General features: G+C 41.9%; 1 protein-coding gene and 1 non-coding gene across 13 annotated transcripts in view; both read right to left on the bottom strand.

The window, feature by feature from the left end:
- Positions 1-1,756: 1,756 nt before the first annotated feature.
- The window catches only part of CNOT1 (CCR4-NOT transcription complex subunit 1), a 63,230-nt gene continuing 37,500 nt past the window's right edge, over positions 1,757-27,486 (bottom strand). For 5 of the 12 annotated variants that reach the window (XM_057413919.1, XM_057413914.1, XM_057413912.1 and 2 more), the window contains 29 exons: positions 27,140-27,426; positions 25,753-25,831; positions 24,113-24,343; positions 23,390-23,530; positions 22,355-22,534; positions 21,216-21,332; positions 20,672-20,782; positions 20,007-20,084; positions 19,536-19,713; positions 18,927-19,057; positions 18,007-18,303; positions 15,522-15,662; positions 15,304-15,408; positions 14,685-14,804; positions 13,960-14,154; positions 12,110-12,252; positions 11,413-11,521; positions 11,149-11,318; positions 9,796-10,048; positions 7,778-8,026; positions 7,024-7,187; positions 6,644-6,761; positions 6,085-6,186; positions 5,674-5,847; positions 4,168-4,317; positions 2,940-3,120; positions 2,578-2,710; positions 2,344-2,478; positions 1,757-2,199 (listed from right to left, as the gene is read on the bottom strand). In XM_057413919.1, coding sequence (XP_057269902.1) covers positions 2,121-2,199; positions 2,344-2,478; positions 2,578-2,710; positions 2,940-3,120; positions 4,168-4,317; positions 5,674-5,847; positions 6,085-6,186; positions 6,644-6,761; positions 7,024-7,187; positions 7,778-8,026; positions 9,796-10,048; positions 11,149-11,318; positions 11,413-11,521; positions 12,110-12,252; positions 13,960-14,154; positions 14,685-14,804; positions 15,304-15,408; positions 15,522-15,662; positions 18,007-18,303; positions 18,927-19,057; positions 19,536-19,713; positions 20,007-20,084; positions 20,672-20,782; positions 21,216-21,332; positions 22,355-22,534; positions 23,390-23,530; positions 24,113-24,343; positions 25,753-25,831; positions 27,140-27,426 — 4,551 coding nt within the window. In that variant the 3' untranslated portion in view covers positions 1,757-2,120. The remainder of the gene's footprint in view (positions 2,200-2,343; positions 2,479-2,577; positions 2,711-2,939; positions 3,121-4,167; positions 4,318-5,673; positions 5,848-6,084; positions 6,187-6,643; positions 6,762-7,023; positions 7,188-7,777; positions 8,027-9,795; positions 10,049-11,148; positions 11,319-11,412; positions 11,522-12,109; positions 12,253-13,959; positions 14,155-14,684; positions 14,805-15,303; positions 15,409-15,521; positions 15,663-18,006; positions 18,304-18,926; positions 19,058-19,535; positions 19,714-20,006; positions 20,085-20,671; positions 20,783-21,215; positions 21,333-22,354; positions 22,535-23,389; positions 23,531-24,112; positions 24,344-25,752; positions 25,832-27,139; positions 27,427-27,486) is intronic. The other 7 variants (XM_057413918.1, XM_057413916.1, XM_057413917.1 and 4 more) reach the window with 4 other exon arrangements.
- LOC130601676 (small nucleolar RNA SNORA46) lies at positions 21,739-21,877 on the bottom strand. The gene has a single exon (XR_008972728.1). It is a non-coding gene; the product is annotated as a small nucleolar RNA SNORA46 (small nucleolar RNA).

The following is a 27,486-nucleotide window of genomic DNA, read 5'->3' on the forward strand; positions in this document are numbered from 1 at the left end:
TACAGGTTCCTTACCAGCCAAGAGAGGGTATGAAGTGCAATGGCCTCTGTTGTACCAGCACAACTTGTGTTACTGGGATCCTGGCCAAGACCTGTCCACCTTCCACCCCTCTTTACACCACCCTTGCAGTTCTTAAAGCATCAGGAGAACCAGTCATGCACAGCAGCGTTAGTACAGAACCAGAGAGATATTTGAGCTTTGAGTCGTTAGACAGGCTCTGCATAAGGTCTGGTAGAGATAAATAGCAGGAAAAAAGTCCCATGGCATCCTGCCTAGATAAACTGGCTGGTGGTAATTCTTTGTATCCCAAACCAACACAGGAAGAGGAATAAGCTGGAGTTGCAACACCAGAACAAAAAATCCTTCCTGAGCTGCAGTCCCCTGGCACAGCTGGCTCCATGGTCCCTTGCAGCTGGTTTTAGCTCTGCAGGGAAAGCACAGCCAGACACACAATCCCTTAAACCTGAGCTGGAAATCCTGACCTCTCCACTGGTACAACTAGCAGCCAACTAATTTTAACAAACTATAGTCATGTTATACAAAGAGGAAGCAGTGAAGCTCTGTTTCCTAGTATCTGCTGAGCTGTGAGGTATAGGCTGAAGGATTTTGCAGTACTGGCAGTACTGAAGCCACCTATCTTTATTCCAGGAAACTAGCAACCTTGTAGAGATCCTTCCTGAAGGGAGTAACACAGCAGGGTACAAATCATTAGAAATGAAGCTAAGCTCTTCTCTGTGCTCAGCACCCCTCTGCTGCCGGCACAATCCTTTTAGAACTACTGTGTAAGAGGGACAGACTCTGCTCCTGATCTTGCAACTAAGGTATTTCCACACAACTGCCCTTTCCTTTGGGGAAGTTGCTTTTCCTTGAAAGCAAGGCCCCATCTAGTTCTAATAATTGTCCCCTTGGATCTCACCTGAAAAACACAGCTATTTTCAATAGGCAGAGTCCAAAATATTGGAAACCCCCAGGTTTTGGATGGGTGGAGCAGACTTTGTAAGACACCAACTGGCCAGGCAGGATGGAACTGGAGAGAATAAGCACAGTGGCACGTGCTGCATGTCATGACTTTAATGTGTAACTACAGTATGCATACATACAAGAAGTGGGAAAAATAAAGCCCAAGAACTAGAAAGGCTACAAAATACAACACATGGACCAATACTTTACAAAACATTCAAAATCCTTACAAAATGGGCTGTATTGGTCCTTTGGGGTTTTTCTTTTTTGTAAAAACTTATACTGTGTGGTGACTGGGCGGGGGTGTGTGTGGGGGTGTGTGTGTGAGTGGGGAAAGGTCTAGATTTAAACTCCCACCTTCCAGAATTTACAAGTGTCAAAAGAAAAAAAAAACAAAAACAACCAACAACAAAACCCAAAAAAGCCATAGGCCTGGTCTCTAGTTTCTTCACTAAAACCAGCTGACCCTCTCCCAGAGGGCCTGCCTGAGGTGTGTATTCTCCAACAGAAAGGAGGCATTCTCTGCCTGCCACTCCACTTACTGTCTTTCAGCATTTCACGAGGGTGTGGGGAAACCAACACTGAACCTTATCCCCTCCCTCACCCCTTTCCGTGCTCCATAGTATTTCATATTCCAAACACATCCACCTTTTTTTTTTCTTTAGTAAAACAACTTAGTGATTTAAAGGTCCCCCATCCACATAAAGAAAAATAAGTTATATAATATTATAACTGGCTTTTCAATATTCTTTGGGAGTCTGGGAGTGTCAGGAGAAGGAGGTCTGCCCCAGAGAAGTGCTTGGCATCAGCAGCTGCCCCTTTATTACAAGCTGGACAGGCAGCAGTTACCCATCTGTCTTTTACACAATTTGCACAAACCCAGAAGTCCAGACAAATGTTTCTGTTCTTTGTATTTACATTAGTTCAAAATGATATTCACAGCATCTTCTGAATTTTGGCCAAAAGTAAAAAAAATTGGTTTCAAACTTTGGAACGTTTTTGAATGACTGAAACTTTTGGAACAGCTTTCACCGGGGATCAGTTGCATCTACCCAATCGAGAGGGCTGGGAGGGTCAGGAGGAGCCTTACATAGTCTTCTATCAGTCGATGGTATGGGGGCCCCCAGGCTGGCACGCTTACAACATGACATGTGGTTCATTTAACTGGCACCAGTCCCTTCCATCACTTGCTGGGCCTGCTTCTGCCCCATGCAGCACTGTGCGACTGACTGGAACAACCTGGACACAGAAGCAAAGCAGTGTTAGATGTTTTTATGGCAGCAAGTGGTGCTTCCACTATGAAGCACCAAAAACTCACAGTGCAACTCAGCCCCTGCTTCACATACATGATTTCAGTGAAGTTTGTGGTTAATTTATACTCACTTCTCAATTTCTGGGGCACAGTGAACAAACTCATGGTTCCAGAACTTAAATGCTGGATTTTTTATCAGTTCAATGAAAGTAATAAGGAGACCCCAAGGATGAGGCCTGTTTACAATCAGTCGTTCCAAGAGAACCCTGAAATCCAAAAGTAAAACCAGTCAGAGCTCAAAAGAGCCAAAACACACAAGGCAGGAAAATAAAAAGCCGTATGCTGGCACACAAAACACATCTCACCTAGTGATCTGCTCCTGGATAGCCTCAGTGTTGGCCTCTGCAAATAGGTAGAGCATGGTGCAACTGAAGTAGTGGGTGTGACTGTTGGGGTATCGCAGCTGGTTGGCGATTGCGTTCAAGAAAAGGTACCGGCCTGCAGAAGAAGCAGTAAGTACAGATGGTTTCCCTTACACACATTGCAGAAAGGAATAATAAGCAGCTAGTATTGAGGAAGGTTTATGAGCCTGCCTTCTGAAGGCAGAACAAACAAAACCAATTGATGATGCAGCTACATAAAATCACCTCCTGTATTTCTCATAGTGCCAACAGACAATCTACTGTTAAATTCGACATCTCATGAACTAGAAGTGTTTCCAGCTCACCTTCAGTGTCCAGGTCTACTGCCAAATTCTGGAAGATGTCCATGTGAGCGGAGTGGGTAATGGTGCTCATAGAGGGTGTGCTGCCTTTGTTGTGAATGTGCGCAATAGCTTGAGTACCCACGTAGAGCACCAGGGCATTAATCAGCTGGATGTTGTAGCGGTTGCCAGGTTCATTTGATACCTAATAGCGAAGACAGAAAACACAGTAACAGTATATATTCCTTCAGTGACGGAAGGTACAGCATGTACAACAACAGCATCCAAGTCCCCTCTTGATTATACAGAAGAGAACACATGGAGGATATCAACAAATTCAGTTTAGCATTTACCCTTTCATAATAGAGCAGATATATACATATGTGTATGTGTGTTTCAAAAACATCAGAAAAAGTGTTGACAGACCTAAAGGACAACTTCTGTACTCCCTACAAAAGGTATGGGCAATGTGAATTCACCAGCAGTGCCAGAGGGCGGCTGACACACACACAATCTATACAAATGCTTCCATACGAGCACTTTTCTGAGGAAGTCCCATTTCATCCCTGAAGTCTGCTGCAAACCAAGCCTTGTGATGTACGAAAAGTGGCTGCCTTTTTTACTCCTACAGCATTAGCATGCAGATTCACAGATTTCTAGAACAATGGATTCATTTTGAGTCAAAATCTAATCAGATTCTAAAAAAAATAATAATTTAAATTAAATTAAGTTCCATAAACCCCGTTGAAGCATTACTCAGGCAATGCCTGGCTAAGCAGTGCTGGAGTCATGTGACGGAAGCCACAAGACTTCATCGCCCAAAGGTTGAGGACAAAGAAACCAAGCTTAATGCAGTCAGCTCCGACTACGTTCTTAAGTAAGATTTGCAAGGTTGTGCACTACAGACATGTAAGCAGAAGAGTCAGAGTTTTAGATAACTCTACAATTCCACCACAAGCATTTGGCTGCTCATGTAGATAAAACCATCTGCTTTTAAATAAAATAATTTTAGGGTCCTTAAAGTTAACATTCTTCTCCCCTTGAATTCCACCTGTCTGAAACTACTTAACATACACTTAAACATCCTGCTAGGAAGTGGTAAAAGAAGCATGCACTTCACAGGGCTCTTCTACTGCCTGGAACACATGCTTGCTACACACCAACAAAATTCCTGCAAGGAAGGAGGGTGACTCAAGCAGTGAAATCATTTGTCCCAAGCTATCTGAATTTAACATCATCAGAAACTACTCACCTGTAGGTTGCTACGCAAGTCAGACAAAAAAGTGACCGGTGAGCGGGTTTTGAGATAGGAATCCAAGTCTTTCTTGAACTGAGGTGGCATCACTCCAGTGAAATTTGTGAGTATTCGTGGAGCAATATTAATCTCACTTAACATATCCACCTGTGGAGAGAAAACCCAGTCAGCTAAACCATAAGCACTCTCTAAAGCAACAAACTGCAAAAACAGATCTGTAAGTGATTATTACATTAACTACTGCTGTTGATCACTTTTTCCTACCAGCGATGAAAAGGAAACACTAGGCTTTTGCAGATTCCAGAAGAAACTTGATCTCTAATGTGCAAACTTGTTAGATGACTGTTTCAAAGACTGGAGAGTAGAAGATCAAAGAAGTCAAGGGTGAGGGCCGTAGGGGAATTCAGTCACCACCTGTGAAGTCTCCCTGCCTACACTAGTTTAAGCAAGTACCAACATCCACACAAGTCAGGAACAAGCTCCTTCAGTCTCAACAAAAGCTGAGTATTGCAGCTTTGCTCCTATCACCCTGCACAGCTCAGGCAAGGAAGAATAACAGGACAATGCTTTAGCAGTGTGAGAAAGTTTGCCTCTAATCACTCCATAATGAGGAACCTGGCATATGCCAGAAGATTTTATCTGGTAACATTAACACTTTTCAAAACCTCTCCAAATTAGGCAAAAGGCTTGTCTCAGAATGGTGATTTATCTCATTATTTTCCAGGTAAGATGAAATCTATGTTGCTCATCCAAAAGTATTTGCAATTACATAGTTCTCTTCACCAGCTCTTCAATAATTAGATAACTGAACTCCATTCGCCACATATCCTGCAGAGCACAAACTACAATTCAGCATGAGCTGAACAAAACAGGCAGGAACTGTTGTCTGAACTTCCAAACAGCAAAGACACATAGACTGCTTAAGCAGTCTGGTTTTGAGTGACAAATAAGACAGGAAAATTATAAAGATGCCCTTGCTCCAACATGTTCTGCCAGTCAGATTTAGGGACATCATAAAATAGGTCTCCCTTTGGGAAAAGTCCTCTGGTTTCTCATGCAAAGCTAGGTTGTCAGGGCAGGTGCCATGTAATACAAGTCTCACCAGCCTGTCCTTCTAGGTTGAACTTGCACAAACCTTGCAAGTGGGCTAATCGTCTACGGCTGCCAATGAAGCCATATAGAAAGAGGCAAGCTTTATGCTTCCAGCTGCAACAGACTTCATGCAGACAAGGCTGTATTCTGCTTGCATGGAAAACCTCAAACACTGCATGTTACAAACTTAAGTGAAGCCTACCTGCTTTAAAAAAATATATGCTGTTCTGCTAGCTGCTACATGACTTAAGTTTCCAATTACCTGTTAACTTCTGAATAGTTGCATTAATTCAAGTATCAGTGAAACTGTTCCCAAATTTCCACAGCCTCCACAAAAAAAAAAAAAAAAAAAAGAAGAGTACTTAGAGCATTAAAGCTTCCCATTATCAAGCTTGTGAAAGGAAGTCTTACCTTTAGATTGGGGGTGAAAGGGTCTGGAAGCCTCATGTTCCGTGGGAAGGCACTCAGGATCAGATTCCTCAGCTGAATACAGTTAGGTGGGATCACATCACAGAAACCATAGTGGTAGTCACAAAGAAATTCTGGGAAATCATGCAACAAGACCAGCAACACACGCAGAGTACCCTGGGAAATAAAATATGAGACAGCTTGCAGAGCCATCCTTCCATGTCGTGTGATTAACATTAACAGGAAGAAATTAATTGGGGGAGGTAGTCAGTTTCTGTCCCACATCAAATTTGCATTTAACTCTGAAGATGTAAGTTCTAAAAGCACATTAAATCCTATTTTGATACCCCAAAACCTCTACTTTCAGAGAACTCTGGCTAGAAGCAGCATCTATTAGCTGACATTTTTTTTCACCTTGTAAAGAATTTGCATAGGTTTGGTGAGTTCCACATTTCTAAGGAAAGGAGCCAAGTACTTGAAGAGATCAATCAGTAACTGGGCATACATAGGCCAACCCTGTCAAGAGAAAAACAGCAGGTGGAAAATGTGCAATAAGGAGCAGTTATCTTAACTTCAAAAACTATAATTAGATTGGTCTTCATATAAACCTGGATCAGAGTTATGTCCCACTGCTACCTCTAGCAGTGAGTGCAGCACAGCTTTAGCTGCACATCGTATGCTACTGCTGTTTCTAGAACACTCCACATGACGTTCTGATTTGGCAGTATTTGGTCTGGACTACAGCTCTTTCAGACTTTCACAAAAGCATGTTTATTAACCTCAGTTCACCCTAGAGCCCATTGTTCAATGACACAAAGATTCTCCTTCATGCAGTTAGGTGACTGTGAATAAGGAAGACAACAAAACGGAGCAGCCATGCTACTAGTGCACTTCCAGAGATGTGAAACAGCACCACACTAGATAAGCATCTGTGTGAACTCCTTAATTCAGAAGAGATGAACTGCAGCCACACCTTCTGCTGTGGTGTATGTGCCAGCATTCTTGCAATAAATATCCGATGGGAGATCAGTTCCAGCCAGGCATAAACAAAACCTGGAGCTTTTGTAGGCCTCAGGATGTGAAATGTGTTACTGAAAGAAAAGTTAGAGCAGGTTAGAAGTGCACAGCAATAAGACTGCTTTTCATAACATTGAAGGAAAACATACAAAGCCCTAGAAGCAAGGCATTTTAGCATCTTGTGTTTTACCATCATCTTCCTTAAAACAAGCAAGTAGACAGTCTATAGGGGAACCAGTTATTCCAAATGTGATTAAGCCACCACAAAGGAACAGTCAGCCTCTGAATGAAAAATCCAGGAAAGGATGAGCATTGTGGCCAAACTCAAGTACATACCAGAATGCTGTGAGTGTTTGGAAGTTGATGGTCTCCAGCACATGCTCAGGAGCATTTAATTCCAACAGCAGCATGATGAAAATACGATGGTAAGGAAGTTGCTGAAATTCACTCTGCCGAACATCGTGGTCTTGCAGAAGAACTCCCACCACAATACCAAGGACCTAAAGAGATCAACACATGACAGCAAGAATTACTTTGCAAGTCTGCCTGTAGATAACACATTAAGCTGTAGGTAAAAAAATTAATTTGTAGATTCTAACAAGAACCAAAACTTGTAGTTATTGGCACTGCTAAGTAAATTAATACAATTTGTATCAGCAACTCCCAGCCATGGTATTTTCTATTCCCTGTCCCAAGGGTCACAACGACGTACTGAGCAGTGTTGGGAGACCTTAACTACCTTAGACTTCCTAGCCATAAACAGAGTAGCGTAAAAGTATTGGCAAGGTCCTCACAAAATCAAGGCAGACACCCAGGAATCACCCACTTTAAAGCAAACTTAAGGCTTCAAAACAATAGCAGAGGACTTTTTCATTTCAAGGCACATAGGTGAGTTTCAGGTTTGCTTGATATGAATTCTTCGTGAACAAGAAAGCCACGTGGCATCCTGATGCTCTACTTAACAGTTTATTAAGTCCTCAATCTCATCTGTCAGCAGTAGCCTGCACTGAGGTCTACATTTTACATTAATCAGCAAAGGCATGCCCAATTCTGCACTTTAAATGCCAGGAGTGCAAAAACAGTTCCAAACCTTATTCAGGAGGTTGATCTTTGTAACTGTGTTGGTTGCCTCCCCAGAGTGCTTCACTAGCAGTGCAATAAGTCGCACAAAGGCATCCAGATTGTGGTAGCACTTGGCTCGAATCATAGTGGGATTGGCAGCAGGGTTATGCTGCTGCTCAGCCTGAGCACGATAGCTGATTTCAACACACATTTCGGTGCAGAGGCGGAAAAAGCGGGTGATCAGGTCATCGGTTTTCAGGATTCCTTGCTGGTGCATCTATTCAGGAAAAGAAAAAAAAGAACTATAACCTCAGGAAGTGAATTTTACAACTTACTACTAACAGCACACACTTTACAAAGCACTCAGCTTGCCTGGCACAATTAATTTTTATCATGCTCTCAAGAGAGACAGGTAGCAAGCTATCTCTGCTATTCCTTCCCAGTATGAGTATTTAAGGCAATTTGAGGGTGGCAACACAATTTTAGCAAAGGTATTTACTCCCAGATAGTCTTTTTGATCCAAAATCAACTATCAGCATAGCTGAGGAGCCTGTTTCAGTATCAGTTCTGCCACCAGTACTCAACCTTGCATGAAGGACAGTGAGAGGTAGTTCTTCTGTCCAGTCTTCAGGAGCCCATGCAGGATGTACAAGCTGTATGAAAGGCAGACCTGAGCTGCTAGCTCAGGAACCATCAGTACTTTGCAGCAACAAAGAATCACAGACTAGTTTGGGTTGGAAAGGACTTTAAGATTATCCAGTTCCAACCTTTGGCCACGGGCAGGGACACCTTCAACTAGAGCAGGTTGCTCCAAGCCTGTCCATCCTGTCCTTGAACACTGCCAGGGATGAGGCAGAACTGGAATCTGCAGATTGCAGAAACTATGTGCATTTAGAGAGTGAATTTTCCTTACAGGAACATGACACACAGAGAAAGTATGGGTGGGCTTTTTTGTCTGTTTTGCATTGGGGTTTGTTTTCAGTAACACATATCTTAAAGAGACCTCTTTTGTTTGTTACCTGTAGCATTAAAACCATCAAAATGAAACAAATTACACTCCATAAACACCATGATTTGTAACACTTGGAGAACTTCTAGTATTTCTGAAGAAACTTCTTTTTAAGAAAGGAATTCATGTATCAGCCTTCAAAGTACTGTGCTCTTTGTTCTGAAGACTAGTGCAAAGAAAGCAATGCTTAATTTAAGCAGCCAAAATTATGGTAATTTAAGTTCAATAACGAAGCCTTGTTTAACAGTTATTAAAATATTCCTCTAAACCCCATAGCTAAAGCCTGTAAGGAAATAATTATATATCTCAACACTTTGATATATTGCATTTGCTAGTTCAAGCAAATACACTAAGTCAGGGGCTTCCTTGCAGCTGCAGTCAAGGAGCTCCCAGGAAGACAGTTTTATGACTATGATTGCAGATATACAGGGATTTTGGTATCACACATATTTGGCTATAGGAGGCATCTCCCTGCTCAGTCATGCCTGGAAAGCAGATGTGAGCTGTTCATCACAGCTGTTAAGGTGTCCTGGAGGAAAATACCAGAAGCCATTTAAATTTAGGAACCTCTTTAGCTAATGAAGTTTCAAGTTTTTCCTCACTCTAATGAATGTTAAAAAAAAAAAAATAAATAAAGGATTTTCTTGTTCACATGGTCTGAAACAATTCACTTGAAACAATATTAACAATTTCCTTTTGGAGGCTGTCTTGGCCTTTACCTGTTACCCATAAGGAGCAACACTATACTCAAGCTTCATTACACAGAGTATGTCAGCACTATTCCGAAGAGCTATCTCACCTGAAGCTCTCCCACCAAACTTATCCCAAAACTGAACTGACGGGTTGCTGCTACAGTATCCGAAGAACATGATCTGGGGAAGGGCAGGGGTTTCTGCAGAAATTTCCATCAAAACCAGGCAGAATTTTGACAGTCAACTGCCATACACCTGAAAGTTTCAAAAGGACGCCTAGCATGGGCTACAACACTGCTTGAAAATGGAGGGCATCACACCCTATTGACATTAAATAAAAAGCACCTTTCTTTCCAAAAGCTCTACCTGTCCAACAAATGCAGAGAATGCTTTGGTACTGTCACGGCCTGCGGCAGCTGAATGGTAGAGATTCACCCACTCCCTCAGCAGATATTCTGCCTTCTCCCTCAGACCTGGGGGGTCATCATACTCAGAGGCTTGGGAAATTCCTGAATGCATCATGAAATTTGGACCTCCGTGAGCACGGTCAATCATTGCTTCATAGTTTGATCGGACCACTTCCATCAGCTGCGGTAACCTAACACAACAGAGCAAGAGCTGGGTTAGAATTTCTTCTCCACCAACAAATGCAGGAACCAGAAGCTCAGTCAAATATAATTGGAAGCAAGTTATTTCTTATATTAAATCTTTGTATCTTCCAGTCCTCATTGGAATAGCAGAAAGAATGGGCACAGATACATTCATGATGAAAGAAGGAACACTGAGATCAGCCAAGCTTTGAAGTTTCACTTCAATTCATCCAGCTGTGTGCTGCAACAGAGCACCATGAGTACTTAAAAGCCCTAAAATGCTGTGAGACAGTGAGATGTCAGTGCTAAACAGCCTGGCAGAGGTACTACATTTGGCTGCAGTGAAAGTTATGTCATACAGCAAAAACACTGCACTCAACTGACACACAGCAAAGACAGTGCACCCAAGCTGTTCGCAAACCCAAACCAAACTGGGAAAGGACTTTTTTTGGGGATTTGTCACTGGCAGCTGTGTTAGTAGCAGCAGCCACTGCCAAGACAAGCCCCAGCTGCTAGTTGATCTCAAGCAATCCTGAGTTCTCCAAGCTCCAATCCATTACTTCCTCAAACCCAGCAGCAATTGCTTCCACCTTAGCAATAGGAGGCCTGCAAGTCGCACAGGTATTTTCAGATGCTGTGGCTGTTTGCTGTCCAATTATCTGCTGGTGGATACACAAGCCACACAAGATTGGTGAATGATTGCTTTGTAGACTCTAAACAAAACTGTCTAAAGAAGCAAAGAGGACTGTATAATTTGATGACCTGCTCATGATTAACAAACAAACGTATTAACACCTTGATATTAAACATGTGAACAGGTAAAAGTTTTCCCCAAATTTGAGATGAGGCAAGAATTCAAGCAAGTTTCTCAAACTACCATGGCATTTTGGAGTACAGTGCACAGAAGGATTTTCCTGTTCAAGCATTCAGTTTGCCATGATGATGCAGCTGTCTCTATTTTGGCACAAAAATCAGCACAATTACATTAGAGTAATAGCATTAACACAGGACTGCAGCCCTCGAGAAAGTTTAAAGCTATATGTCTATATAACATTCAAATTGTAAATGAGCACAAGTAGTAATATACCGCACAATATTTCAATCTCACCCTTCTGGGGCGTTTCCTCTGGAATGAGCATTAATCCTCATGAGTGTCTCAATTGTGTGAAACAGATCTGCCTCTGTTACATGGGCGACACTCCTCTCATCCACCAACAGGATCTTTACCAATTGCATGGCAAATGCCACAGCCATGTAGTTCAAGCCATTCTCCATTGACTGTCAACATGAGAAAGGAAACTGAAGTTCAGTCACAGATTTTTAAGTGGACTGGGCATCACCATTCTCCTTCAAAAGAACAGGTACCCTTTACCTGAGCCAAGTGGAGGTCATACTGCTGCATGTTAACAAGGTGATTGCGGATCAGCAGCTCCACAGCTTCCACGTTGTACTTGTACTCATCTCTGCATTCAATCAGGCACCTGAAGAATTAGACTGCTTTTAAAAATCATACTTAACACAGTTTAAGTGAAGCAACTCAAATCTAGTACTTCAGAAACTGTGCCATTCACTGTGATTTGCTACTCGGCTCCAGAAGAAATCCCTTCTAGAGCATTCTCTGAGGCAATGTTCAAGCTGAAAACAGCCACCAGCCTCAAACATTTGCTGCCCTGCAAAACTGGTCACAGCATTCCTTAAAGAGCTTCAGCAGAAGCAACTCTCTTCTAGAGACAAAGTGGCACAGCTGCCTTGCTGAAGTACCAGTGCTCCTGCTGCAGGGATATGCCATGTCACATAGTTTGTGACAGCTCAGAGACAATCTCTGTAAAATAAGGGGAAAAAAAACCCAGCCCCCAGAGCACTTCTAATGTCTAATTCCACAGAAGATTCCTATCATGTTCTAGATGAAGCAGCATTATAAAATCTGGTTGCTTTTGACAAAAGCTAGTTACTTTGTCTGTCCAAATTGCAGCAATGCAAAATATTAACAAGCAAGACATTCAGAATACACAGGAACTCCCAAAAGATGGTGAAAGCTACATCAGTGTTCCTGTTGTCTCATAACTGACCTAGTAATTTGTTTATTACACCATGGAGATCCATAGGCACGGCCATCCTGCAGAGCCTTCAGCACAAGCAGATGACACTCACGATAGCGAAGCAGGAGGTCAGAATCTGCCCCACTGGTGGCATCAAGTAAGCCCTCTACAGCCTAGAATAGATGCAACCTGTTAGCAGAGGAAAAAACAAGTCCTCTTCCAAGTCTTCTCCAAATAACATCAGCAACAGTTATCACCTGAGATTTGCGAAAACCAATTTAGTTATCATGCTGACCCCTTGATGAGACTATGTGAGATTTTACCAGCTACTATGGCATCTACACATTCACTGCACACAGCTGTCCTACCACAAACAAGCCTCTCTATGCCCCGCTTCATATATGCACCAAGTAGTCTGAAAGACTGCATTAGTCTGTACTGCAGCTTCTCTAATTCTATGCCTCCCCACAAGCAATTTTGCATATGGCTCATGAAAAATAACATGGAAGGAGATCTGCAGAACCTGCCAGAGGCCAGCTTTTAGCTTTTTTGGACAAAGAGCTGCGGCACTCAGACACACCTGTGCTAGTCTATAGCAAATGAAAGATGAGTCTTATAGGGGCAGCAAAAGTTACATGGGCAAGTCCTAGTCACGATTAGATTCTTTAATAGGTACAAGCACTACCAGCCAAGAATAGTCTCCCTCCAGCTTGTGTTTTGCTGATGTTCTTGGATCCTCAGGTAGGCAGATCCTTCCACTATCCTCAAATAGACTTTTCTCCACATGCGTCACTACGCTCTGCACTAATAATCAAGCACAGATACCAGCTCAGCTCACAGAGCTCACTGTGACACACCCCTCCTGGTATAGTCTATTAGTTCTGGCTGGAATGGAGTTAATTTGCTTCCCAGAAGCCCATATGGTGCTGTGCTCTGGATTTGTGCTGAAACACTCTCGACAACACACCACCGTTTTGCCAGTCGCTGAACAGCATTTGCACAGCATCAAGGTTTTCTTTCCCACTCTGTCTTCCCCACCAGTTGGCAGGCTGGGGATGGGCAAGAGGCTGGGAAGCAACACAGCCAGGACAACTGACCCAAACTGAATGAAGGCATGTTCCATACCATATGACATCATGCTCAGCAATATAAGCTCAGGGAAGGGAGGATGAAGGGGGGCATTCATAGCCATGTTTGCCTTTCCAAGCAAATGTTCCATGTGCTGAAGCCCTACTTCAGGTGTGGCCTGATGGGAAGCAGTGATTTTTATCTTTGTTCTGTTTGTTGAAAAGCACACAGCTTTTCTTTCCCTACTAAGATGCCATAATCTGAACGAACAAGTTACTTGCCTTCCCTTTATTTTCTCCCTGTCCTGCAGAGGAGCAGGACGAGTGAGCAGCTAAATGGATGCTTGGTTGTTGGCCAGTGTCAACCCACCAGGCATATTAATTTGTCAGTTACTGCAAAATACAATCCCTCTGTATGCCACTATGAATACAGTCCTACACTCAGTAATACCTACCTATGGGCAATCCAAATGTCACCTTAGCCTACAAATAATTTTGAAATGAAAGACTGCTCCTGAGTGCAATAGCTCTCTACTTGCTTCATTTAAACAAAACTCCTCTAAATCCCAGGATTCTGTACCTGCTTTTTTCCATAGCAGCCTGGCCCCTGCATGTACAAAACACCATGTGAACATCTTGACCCTCTTCCAATTTCATTTACTGAATTTCCAAAGACAGCAGTTGCTCAGTACTGCTCACCAAGCAAGACCCACAGGATACATGAAAGTACACAGTCACCAGCAATGCAATCCACAAGGCAGATGAGTAATAAACTAGGTGAGTTGTTACAGGAGAAGAGTTGTTAACATTCACCTTCTGCAGCAGCCCAAGTGCAGCAATAGCATCCCGGGAGTTCCGAGCCACTACTACAGCCTCCAAGAGGCTGCGCAACGCTTGAGCTTGAGGATTCATGGCCAAGGTGTGTGGTATGGACTGCAGGTGCTGCTCCAGTTCTGTCATACATTTGTCATAGATTTGTGCTACATCATCTGTAGCCCAAGCTTGCTGCTAAAGAGAAAGTGGGAATGAGTGTTTTTTGCAAGGATTATATTTGTGCAACTCATACTGACTGGCTATTCTGCATCCAGAATTTATACCTCTAAAGTACTGTGGTTAGTTATGTTGGCATTTTAAATACACAAATATGACAAAATAAGCTATGTGGAAACTAGCAAGCAATTCCAGCAGTCCTTAAGACCACGAACACATACAAAAACCTCTTTGTTATCTCAAAATCCATGCTTGCCATCCATGGTCTTTCTGCAAAAGTAACATGGGATTTGAATAAAATATTTCACTGCTATTAAAATTACACATGGTAATCACAACTTGCAGATCTTGTCCCAGTTTGGGTTACAACCCTCTAAGACTGGATGTAAGTTTTAATGTCAGCCTAATGACAAAATAAAACTAATGCATCTTACAACCACTCCTCCCAAGCCTGATTCTTACTAGTCTTCTAGCAAGAGACACACGTTCCACAACATTCACCAATAGGGCTATAATACTCACAAACCAACTAATTCAGAAATCTTTACCTTCATAGGCTGAGCCAAGAATCCCGTGGGCTGAGTTAAGTCATTGGTAGGCAGGAAGCCAGGGACATTGCGTGCAAACTCTTCATAAACAGCCAGCTGTTTTGGGTCCACACCTCCAACCTTTTTAATGAAAACAACAGGCATTAACCTCATTGTTAAGCACTGTGGCAGTAAGAAATGAGGGCAATTTATGTAACAGGTAGCTGCTTAGTCACACTCTTAAATTGAGTGGCCTAGACACCAAGAAGTAGGAGGTCCTATCATAATGGCTCCATCCACAGCTGACAAGAGAAATGCTCTACTGAAACACAAGATATGTCCTCTAAAGAAAGAAAACATGAGATGACAATGAAACAGGCTAGTCATATTTCAGTGCAAGGAGCAGCACAGCACAAGAGACAGGACTTTTACGGTCCTCAAAGAATTGAGAAAAATTACAAAAACACTCTGGACCAATTTATTCATGTTTCCATAACTAATCAAGCTTATAGCAGTTGCAGCACTAGTAGACAAGACTAGCAATATATAGGATTGCTCAGCTGAAGCTCTGCCACCCACTTTTCATTATCAGGCGGGCGAGAAAAGCCACATCAGAGTGCAGCTCAGTTAATATCCTCACCTTTAATCGGATCTGTTCTGGCATCCTCTCAGCCTGGTAAGTCAGCACAACAGGATCACAGTACCGACGACCCTCTTGTCTAGCATGTTTTCTGAGCTCAAATTCCTGGGGAAAAAAAAAAAAGCAACAAAACCACCAAACACCACAATGAATTTTAGACAGTCTGGATGTATATGAGCACATATAATGCTTCTAAAACACAACAGTCCCATACTTACAGTTGCAAGCCTCTTGTCCATCTCAGGGCCTGCCTTTTCCACAGCTGTCTTTTGGATAAAGCAGCAGGCCAGCTCACAGTTGTCCTGTGCTAACTGGGCTGCTGCCTGCTCCATCATGTCCCTCTGTTGTGGAGAGGCTGCCTATTGAAAACCACAATAATCAGTGAAGGCTGTAAATCTCCCCTGTATTTTACTAGCCTTAAAATCTGTGCCACTGCCTTTACAGAACACGAGCAATAAAAAGGAATGCTCTTAGGAATGCACTCTCTTTGCACGGAACATACAACAGTAAAATTATTTTTGCATAGCTCTGAATAAAACCAGGAGGGAAGATGACAGCAAAGACTTTTAAACAAGAAACAACACAGCAGAAGGTCCTCCATCTTCTCCACCAACCTACCTCCTGGGCATAGACATAAAGCCCTGCTTTGGGCTGACACGTATACGACAGATGCAGGAAAAACAAACCTCACATCACAATGTAAAAGTTCTCCCACTTCCTAGCTTGTAATCAGAAGATACACTAAATGGAAGAGTAGTGCTAATCCTTTTTCAGTGGGTTCCTTTTCTGATACAGATTTTCTTCTTTCCTTCTTGGAGTCTGGTCTGAGAGAACCCTGAACACTTGGACTTACTTTCCAGGGTGCAAAGCAGCAACTCCCAATAGAAACAGAGTACACATAACACAGCAAACAGTCCAATCTACTTGGATTTGTTTGCCCATTAAGATCTACTTCTCTTTCATACCTTCTATCTGATATCTTACTGTGTTCACCTCTGGGGCCCTCAATGCAAGAGGCATGTGGACCTGCTTGAGCAAATCCAGAGAAGGCCATGGAGATGCTGTGAGGGCTGCAGCAGTTCTGCTCTGGAGACAGGCTGAGAGAGCTGGGTTTGTTCAGCCTGGAGAACAAAAGGCTCCTTAAGGGGAGACCTCAGAGCAGCTCCAGTGCCTAAAGGGGCCGAAAAAACAAGAAATCTGGAGAGGGGCTCTGGACCAGGGACTGTAGGGACAGGACAAGGGGGAATGTCTTTAACCTGACAGAGGGGAGACTGAGATGAGATCTTGGGAAGTTCTTCCATGTGAGGGTGCTGAGGCACTGGCACAGATTGCCCAGAGAAGCTGTGGCTGCCCCATCCCTGGCAGTGTTTAAGGCCAGGCTGGAAGGGCCTTGTAGCAACCTGGTCAAATGAAAAGTGTCCTTGCCCATGGCAGGGGGTTGGAACTGGATGAGCTTTAAGGTCCTTCCAACCCAAACCATTTTATTATTCAAGGATTAATCACAGCCAAGACTGCAAACCAAAGGAGTATTTCCGTCCCTCTTTTCAGAGGATAACAGCACTTTCTCTTATGGTTACCAGTTTGACACCCAAACTCCTAATTGTAATTAGCACAGGAGCTAACAGTGGTCACTGGCTGAGCTCACACGTGAACAAAGTATTACTGTTTCCTCCCAGCCTTGTGTTTAGGATGGATGGAACAAGATTCACTTGTATGCTTTTCCTGCTCTTCATCTCAGCAGTCACATTATCTGAAGTTCTGTATATGAAGGGTCAAATGTTTGAGACCTGTGAGTTGCAGCAGACTGTACATCTCTTATCTGCAGATGCAATTCTTTGTGACATTTTGCACTCCCTTTGGAACATTAAATCCTGTCCTCAGAGCAGTTACCATGCAAGAGAGCAATGCCACTGCAAAAGGGCCTTTTCTCTGTCACTCCGTACCAGATGGGAGACAGTGACATGCCCTTAAGCAAGAGGTAGGCAGTCCCTGAACAATTTCTCTTTCAAATCCCTGAAAGGATCTATGTCTTTATCCTTCGGAAGGTCTTCATGCTCTTGTGTCTGTGCTGACATCGGTGGTAAGCACAGAAACTATTCTGGGCAGCAGGTGATATTCTGGCCAGCAGGTCACAAACTTCCAGTCAAGAAGGTAAAGCTACTACTTCAGCTCAAACTTTGTTCAAAGGACCTAAAAATAGCCTCTAGAAAACCCAATGAATTCACAAGCTGTGCAGAAGAGTCTTTACATATCTGCTAAGAGCACAAGTGAAAAAAATCTGCTTCAAGTATGCATACTGAAACAATCCAAGGCATCAACAGAAAGTCCCAGAATCAACTGTCTTCGCCACTCCAGCTTTTCTACCTCAAATCCCCCAGAAAGATAAGTACTCTAAGGCTTCATGACACGATCAAACCGGACAGAACAGGGTGGCAAAATGAAAAGGTAGTGGGGAACCTTGTGAGCAATGAAGCAAGATCCACCTTAAAGGCCTTAAGAGTGCTTGGAATGAGCTGTAATCTCAGCACAGTCTTTCCACTGTAACTCTGATAATTTAGTGGACAAAAATCTCATGAGTAAGCTCCACATTAGTTACGACACATAATTAATCAACAAGTCTGCAGTGTGGCAAACTGATCTGCTAGTGCTGGATGTCAACAGTCCTGTAAGTTGGGAATAAACTTCAGATGATGTGGCTCTTACCCTCAGTGCAGTAGCAAAACTATTTTTCAAGTTGGTAGCTATGCTCATCAGCAAAGGTTCCCTGCAGGTGATCATCGCCATCCCAGCAGTCAGGTTCCGCATCATATGGTGCGCGGCCACACGCATTCGTGACTCCTCTGAATCCAGTGCAAAGTCCTTCCTGACTATCTGCTCACAAGTAGTCATGGCAATCTTAATAGAGCGATCCACCACCGGATGAACAAGTTCTTGCACTGCTCGCTCAATTGCTTGCCGCACGCACTGCTTCAACTGTGGGTGGGCTTGGAACAGTGGGATCTGGAGGAGGGTTAGGGAGGTTAAGTGAGGATAAAGTAAAGTAGAATCCCAGCTACCCCAGGGTTGTGGTTTAAGCCCAGTCTGTAACTCAGAACCACAGAGCTGCTCGCTCACTGCCCTCGTTTTCCACCCCCATTCAGTTTCTGAACAATTTCAAGTTTACTCTCATAGCTTCTTTTCAGCATGGCACTCCTGTGTTCCACCTGCAGCTATTACAATGTTTGGCAATTCTGAAAATGAGACATAAGATCGTTCTTCTTCCAAAGTTGCACAATGCAAAGACTACTTTAAGAGCCAGGTCACTGACCGGTCAGAGGGAACATAGAAGCTCCTTTTAAGCCTAAGTCCCAAGAGCAACTACCTCAATTGAAACTTATTGCCAGAAATAGACTTGATACCAATGTCATAATGAAAGATCACTTGATCTAAGATTGCTAATGCCATTACTAACAACCCCTGAATTTTTCCATTTGATTACTTGTTAGTGTGCACCCACCCCGTTACTTTTGAGAAGTGACTCCCCAGTAACTTCAACTTACAAACTGCTGCTCCCACCCACTAAACCTTTAGCTACACTGGTGCTAAGAATTCTTATAGCAAAACAGATCAGCTCTAAAACTTACTGTTGGATTTAAGGTAATATGTGGAGCCAACCCTCCTAAAGAATAGACATTGATGTCATGATAACTGTACTGGGGCTGTGGAGGAACCGTGGCTGTACAAGTGGTGCTGGTAGCTGGAGTTGTAGAAGCAGCTGTAGGATACAAGAATGTTTGTATTGAACCATTACTGAAAAGCAGATGCTTATAGTGGAAGTATATCAGTCTCATTTAAACCAGCAAGTGACTCAGAAGTAGTTTTGCACTTTGATCATAAAGCCTCCTAAAATTCTCAAGCAATTTTTATTCTCCATTTTCCTAATGATTAGTACCAAACTAGCTTCTGATTTTAGCAGAGTTGCTTGCTGCAACACAGCTTAGCTCCTGATGGCTTGTTAACAGATCATCCTGCTTCACTCTCTCCTAAGCACTAGCTACACAGAGCATGCATAGAATTATTCCTCAGGATAGCTTCCCATTTCCTTCCCATCTTGTATCACAGAACTATCCAAGTGCTCCCAGGCATTGAGCAATGTGACAACAGCATATGCAGCTTCACATTTTTCTTTGCAGTAGCATAAGCTGTCTTATTTGAACTTCTATGGAGTGGTTCTGGATTCTGGATGTACTTACTAGTTGTTGTGATGGGCGGTAGCTCTTCCGGCTGCTTCACATCCTTCTTTGGAGCAGACAGCTGCTCATCCAGATTTTTCAGACGATCCTTATCTTTCAGGAGACTTCCAGGCTTCAGCTCATTGATGTCTAGTGCAAGATTCTTGCAGAGCACCTCAATCTCAAACTTCAGATTCAACTGCACAACAAGTCTAGTTTAGGTTATGTCACAAGGAAAATACCCAAAATATTTACTGGGCTGCTTGATTCCCAAACTTCCCATTCTAACTCCAGGCCTTTTAGAGACTTTTAACAGTGACTGAGGATAAGACAAACATCTTGCATGCTGACCATCCATGTCCTACCAAATTAAGCAATGCCCAATTCTCCCCATGCTAAAGAAATGAAATTTGGTCCTTCACAATATCCCTCTTGACCAGTATGTCAAGAAAACCTCACACTTAGTAGGTAAAGTGAAAACAAGAAGTTTACTTTTAGATCATGTTCTTGATGTAGCTCAGCTAAAACATTCATAATGGCCATTGTCCACGGGTTTGGAGGCCTGAAGACCTACAAGAGACAGAGGACAGCAGTATAACAAACTTCTTGAATCATCTGGGTAACTCAGGAGTAGAAATTTGTGAAATACAAACAGCTATATGTGCACACAGCCATGGAAAAGTTTAAACAGCTGCAATTAGGGTTGCATTTACTACTCAATTTGACTGTAACTAGATTAGGAAGCTAGCTGAACATTAAACTAGAAACACAATGACCTGGTCCTTCTGTGAGATCAGTTCCACATTAAGCAGAAGAGCTGATCAGGGTCAAAGAGGGATGGGGGAATTAAAAAAAAAAAAAAAAAAAAAAAATCCTAAAACCTCTGTGATGGCATCCTTATGTTTCTTGGAGTTCTGTTCAGGGATACACCACAGTGCAGTTCACACCGTGCAGCTCAGCTCATACCACCTAGACTGCAAAAATGCACAGGCCATGTACTTCCGCTTGAAACAGAACTCCTTCACTTTAAGCCCTGCCATCTCTTTTCTTTCTTTCCATAGGATGCAATCATTTTCCTTTTGTGAAAGAAGTTAATTACTTCCTACCATACTTGTTTAGCTACTTGAGCAATAACTCGTCAGCACAAAATCACTTACCACGCTCCTGACGCTGGACTCTAAGACTTTGGCAACAAATGGCACCACATAAAGCAATTCCTGTTGTCCCTTTACATATGCTTCCAGCAGTAGAGATTTCACATCCAAATCCTGAAAAAACACATCAACAACTCAAAAGGGGAAGAAAGTGGAGAAAACAGAAACCACATTGCAAAAATTCCACTTAAACCTTATTTCCTTATAGGGAATATATTGGCAAGGTCGAGTCATGACAGTACTTGAATGTTACATACTGCTACTGTTACTTCTTGAGCAAAGATTTACAGATACACATTTTTAGAATTAATTAGTATTATTACTTTACTAATTAATATTAGTATTATTTTGGCAAGTGCTTTACTACTTACTTTTCTGATATTAAAAAAATATTTACAAGTCTTAAGTGACTAACTCTGGAATCATATGCTGTAGTTAGCACAAAAAAGAGACACCAGTAAGGTGATAAAATGTCCCCAGTAGCCTATGCTGTCCCATAACAGCATAGCAATTCCCACCAAACAAACCAATAAAGGCAAAAGCTCACCGTATGCAAGATGGGCTTATTTTTAGCAAGCGTAATCATTCCCAGCCAGTGACCAAGGTTTTTTAGCAAGGACCGGTCTGAGAAGTTGGCTGCAGCTTTATCTGATGTCAGTAACACCTAATGAAAAAAACGCAACTCAAGCAACAACCAGAAGATAATGCGACCCAAAACCCAAATCCAACAGCTTATCTGACTGAAGATGTACAGTTTTGGAACATGAAGTTCTGAGCTCCAGTCACATTACAGAGATAATCTAGAGCAGCCTTCACTTCAAGGCAGCATCCTATAAATCTGCTCTGTAATGATCTCAAAATCCCTTTCTTTCAGGAGAGTCAAAAAGGAGGGTTACAGTTTCCCATTTACTTTGTCAAGACTGCTATGACTACTTGCTTAATAAACTCTAACTTGTCAAGGCAATGCTACTTAATGCTTCACCACACACCTGAAGGCTACAGTTTGCACTTCTTGGGAAATAATTTCTTATTTCAAGACTTAAATAATTTCACAAGTATTCTGCTGTTACTTCTGTTCCTTAGCTTTAGAGGAGCACAAGCTGAACAGAGCAAGGTCATCTGTGCTGTGAAGAGCCAGGAGATTCTTTTGCACTACAGCGTAACCCATGGTGGTAAGGAAATTCCACCAACAGGTTTAAAAATAGTGCTTGCTTGACAAACTTGTTTTACCCCCTCTTCTGAGTTACTGCTTCTCCCTCCTCCTCCCCTTATCTTAACCCTCTAGTAAATTTTGGTTATTATAACCCCTCTGTTAGACTACAGTTTTCTAATCTCTATACTTTCCCCACACAAAAGAACTAGATCATAAGCAATTTTCCCCTAGGTTATAATCTGCAAGCCTCACACAAATTCAGAGTCTACCTAAATAAATGAATTTAAATGCAGATTTGCCTTCTCATTATACAATTGAATTAAGACTTTGGTACATTCTCGACTGAAAACAGAAGAATTTAGTATTCATAAAGGTAACCTGTTAGTTCAATTTTAAGCTACCAAGTAGATTTTTGAATGATCACCAAGAAGATTTTTGAAGATCAGCAACACAGTAAGCAAACAGCAGGAGGAAAACGGCACACTCCTAAATCTTTAAATCTACCTAAGTATTAGAAAACTTGTGCTACTTACCTTGATATTTCTGTAGGTTTCATTCAGAACCATTTTATTAAACTCTGGATTCTTAAGTGTGTCAAGGAAGTTTGAATATAAGCTGTGAAAGTTGGGCTCAATACTGACTCTCTTCATCACAAGATACTGTGATACCCAAGGCATGAACTCTTCTTTCACTGTTTCCTTCAACTCTTCAACCTGTCTCCATACCAAATAAAAAGCAAGCCACAGAAAATGTAAGGTGACGACCAAGAACTACTGGGGTTGGCTCTGACCAACATGGTCAAGATCAGTCAATTGCTTTTAACACTAAAGTTGTTCTTTTAAAAAAATGCATGGAAATTAGCATCTCATTATCTGAAGATCTGCTCAATCAATAAGGACAATCATAAAATCAGCAGGACATAATGATTTACCTCTCCCTCACTTAGCTTTTTACCAGGTAACTGCAAAATAAATGCAGACATCTTAGGTTTAACCTATGTCTGTCCACCAGATAGACAGTTCAGCTGGCCATAGCACTGAAGATCTCCACTGCTTCATAAGAATCCAGCTCAAAATACAAAAGTCCATCAGCTGAGCCCTGCAACATTAAATGGTACCCAGCCCACTTATGATGTGAACGTTTGTTCAAACAATGTTTTTCAGAAACATGCATCAGTATTTTACAGTTATTTCAAATGACAAAAACATCAAGAAAGACTATACAGCAATTACTCTGGACATCTAACAGAAGTCCTTTCCTGAAAACAGAGCATTACTGACCTAGAAAACTTAAGTACAAAGGATCTGGCTATACAGAAACAAGGAAACTTGTAGGAGAAAGCAAGATAAAGAACAGCTATCTTTTACCCAGCTCTCCTTCCCCTGAAAAATTTTATCTCCAAAGAGCTTCAAGCGGAGTGTTGGAAACAACAATTTCTTTACAGTGTGCTCCCTCTCAATTTTTTGCAAGTTGGATTTTTAGCAGCAATACAAAATCACCCACCACTTTAGAACAGATTTTCAGAAATGCATAAAAAATAGGTTTTACTAGAGTTCTTGCATACTTGCCTTCTGCGTCATATTTGACTGAGACAGATTATTGAAGATGAAAGCAATCTTTTCCTGGACATTCTCTGGAGGTTCCACAATTCTCTCAGTTTGATCTGTTGCTACTAACAGTGTATCAATGTTGGTAGTATTAATGGAAGGCTGGAAGGAGAACCAGAAGTTAAAAACTGACAATACTTTGAGGCGATACTGAAAGAAACTTGCTCTGTTCTGTCTAGTGAAAATAAAGAATTGAGCTTCATCAGGTGACACCTAGAGTTTCAGTCTCATTTTTAGCAGCATTCTGATGAAGCCAAGTGGGTTTCTTACTCTACAAACCTTGATCAGTACTCTGCAAAAGAATGCTATTATCTACATAACAATCAGGTGTGAAAGACATTAACAACTACACTGTTGATTCTCCCCTCAGTTTGTTCACAACACTTTCAGCTACCTTTGGGTTTTACCTCCTTCAATTTGAGAAGCTTCTTTCCAGAGAACTATACAAACACAGTACAGGAAGCAAGATGGGCTTGACTTCACAGTGCATCAGTTACCACGCAGTAACAACTCTATACACTCTCAGGCAACCCTGTAATGACTCTGAGTTCAGAGGTTTGTTTATGGAAGTGACTAACGATTTTCAAAACCTAATGCATTTAGAACTGCTAGGTCAAATGTGGTTTGGTGAGCAACAAGTGTTGTCAAGCCCCAGTAAGGGCACTGATGTGACAAATTACTTACTGGCACGTCTTTCTTGAAGCTCACTCCAGTTGGTCGGGTGATTGTAATGGTTTTTGCAACAGTGGTGGTGGTTGAGGTGGTAACTACAGTGCTGACTTGGCCAGCAAGAGGAGCTTTTGCTGGAACTTGGGCCTGGGCCTGAGCCTGGGCAAGTGCAATACTTCCAGGGGTGGTGATTGAACCCTGCATCTTCACAGGAGGATCTCTGGATTGCTGTCCATACTCTATGTACTGAAAAAGAAATAAAGCACATACAAAATTTCACATGCAACTACAGAACACCAAGCTCAGTTTTAGCATGAGTAATATAAAGGTTTGCCAACAATCTTTAAAATACTTGATATTAATGCCATTAACAGAATTTGCAAACTACGAGTTTAGTCTTATAAAGCAGATCTTGTCACTATTAACATACTTTCTCACTGGAGAGGAGCCTCAAGCTCTACCCTGACCTCAACAGACTGACATCAAACATCAAGAGACTTGACATCCTTAAAATTCTACAAAGCAGTACTCAAAAAACCCTACCTCTGCAGGCATGGGATAGCAGAGCAAAAGAAGGTAAGAGCCTAGGAGAAATGTTTTGAGTATCAAGAAACTGGCACAGGTTGCCCAGAGAAGCTGTGGCTTCCCCATCCCTGGCAGTGTTCAGGGCCAGGCTGGACAGTGCTCGGAGCAACCTGGTCTAGTGGAAGGTGTTCCTGCCTGGTAGAGGGCTGGAACTGGATGAGATATAAGGTCCCTTCCAACCCAAACCATTCTATGATTTCATACAGCTATGCAGCAAAGTAGATAAAAAGTCTTCCCCAAGGATTTCTACAGACAGAGAGACATGGTAAAGTGCGAAGTTCACAATTAGTAAGCAAACCATAGTTCTGAAACAGCCATCTTCCAAATTTCACATCTTCCACAGTAGAAAATTAGTTTCTTGCTCATTGTAATACATGTACCCAGAAATTGGTAACATCAAACAGTTTCACTAACAGGTTTCAGCCCATATTGGACTGGGCAGCTCTGGGGCGATGGCTTCTCTACCTTCATGTTAGAGCTGACCTTTTTCCTTATATCATGCTCTCAAGCTCTGCCACTGGGATTAGCTTTTCTGTATTTCTATCAATGAAAACATCTTTGAGTCAGATACTGTGACCAACATTGCTATGGACTACAGGGTATTCCAATTACTCTTATCAGGTCTTCAGGAATGAAATTTTTCTTACTTTTCCTCATCTTTATGTGGATTATTTCAGCAGATCTGAGTATGAAACTAAAAACGCAGCTAAATGCCCTCTATTTTAGAGGAAAATTCAAAATACTTAAGGGACTCAAATATGAATTCACTGAAGCACCTGAAAACCTCTGCGAAGAGGTATGTGCACTGGTTGATCATGCAGTTATAGTCAGGCTGTTATTTCTAAATAAGCAACCCAAACATATTTATGGAAACAATAGAGGTATCATATAACCACCTTCAACTGCCCAACCTATCCCACAGCAAAACCTTTAAAGAAAAGGTATTTAATTCTGTGGATGTACACTGCCTAAAATTGTGACAAGTGAGATTATGTTTCCAAAGGAAAACAGGAATTTGCCCAAAAGAATTTAAAATCATAGAAAGCCAGTGTGCTGACACAAACACTCACCTCCTGTAAGTGATGCGGGAACTGTATAAAGTGACTAATAGAAGCCAAGTGCTGACAATACTGGGGATAGTCCTTCAACCTGTCAAACAAAACATCCATCAGTCAGAAGCATAAACCCTGGTCAGAAACAGTATTACAGAGAAATACAAATGTAACACTGGTGTCTCATTCCCATGCTGCATCACAGAATTACTTCTGGACTCTTCGCAGAAGCTGTGCTATAAACAAAGCATCTTCTACAAAGTACTTTTTGTTGCAAAACCTATTTGAAATGAATTCATTTAACAACAAAACACAAGGTTTATTCACAGAAATTCATCCTATATATCTATGCTTCTGACTCAGCACAATTGCATTTATATTCAGTTTTTGCAGTAAGATTGTTGGATAAGTCATTTGTAGTCTGGCTCAGTGCGTTTTAAGCAGCAATCCAGAGTACCCCTAACACCTGAGACAGAAGCTTCACCTATGCACACCAATTATTATAGTTCCACTTGCGAATGCTAGCTGCTAGTACTACTCACTGAGAGTTAAATCTTTATGTCATGCTTAAAATGGTTCTTCAGAAAAGAATATGGCTATGTCTCAAGTATGACAGCCTGAAGAGTCTACACATTCTGCTCACCTAACTCCACAATACAATATCCATCCACAAATGCTGCAAGCAACAGCTTTTATTACAGATGAAATACTCCAGGGCAGATGAACAGGAGAACAGGGCTAGAAAATAACATGCTCCTTGCTTATTAGTCCACACATTTCTTCTCATAACTAATTCCAGGAAGCTTTCTAATGCTTTTCAAGTTCAAGTATCTTCTTCCAGAATGGAGATTTTTCCTCATGGGTATACAGCCCTGCCTACTACAGCTGCCTGCCTTGAGAGATTCCTCTCTTTACAATCCAGTAAAAGCTTTGAGAAAGCTTTAATTTTTGAGATACTTTATGGCATACTTGACATTTCTATGTTAAACCAAAGTCCTAGAGCTAGTTCCTAGCCAGCTTTCAGTAATGAACAGTGAAAACAGCACTTCATTAGAATGTACCTGTAAAGAGAAATTACGTTCACCCTGCTTCTAAGAAGCTGACTTCATCTAACTCAGCACTTCACTGAATTAGTTTTGTCAACAAGCTCACTATATAGTTTCAACATCTCACTTTACCCTACATTTATAAAAGCACCACACTGAAAATTTTGATTTTAAAAGTTACCCTTTAGTACATTAGCACATTTTGTTTCAGTACAGCATATCTTTAAAGTAATGCTGAAGTTGAGATGTGTAAATTTCTAGCACATATAAGCACTCTTGCACTGCATAATTAGAGCAGGTTCAAGGTGTAACAGTACATGTAATGCCTTGTTAAAATATTAATCAAACCCCACACTTACCTATTTTTAAATCTATCTAGTGCAGCAATACCAAAATAGTACATTTTGGACGCAAAAGGCTTTCGTAAGGCTTCAAGAACATAGCGCAGGGCCAGGCCCAATGCCATATAAGTAACCAGTCCTTTCTCTATGATACCACCAAAGAGGCAGGCTGTTATGTGCAGCTCTTTATCTGGGTACTGGGGAAAGAAGCGGTATTCCTCAAACAAGTTCCTCAGCATACAGTTAAACACTTCTCGTTCTCGTTTAATGTTGGAGTCCTTAAACCTCTGCAGCATTTCCAAGACCTGCAAATAAATGGGAAATTGTTACCAACAGATCTGCTTTATTTCAGCTCTTCTGCATCT

This window comes from Pezoporus wallicus, unplaced genomic scaffold, assembly GCF_028554395.1.
Source record: "Pezoporus wallicus isolate ANWC-B61680 ecotype Strahan unplaced genomic scaffold, APGP_CSIRO_Pwel_v1 contig_6364, whole genome shotgun sequence".
Taxonomy (NCBI): domain Eukaryota; kingdom Metazoa; phylum Chordata; class Aves; order Psittaciformes; family Psittacidae; genus Pezoporus; species Pezoporus wallicus.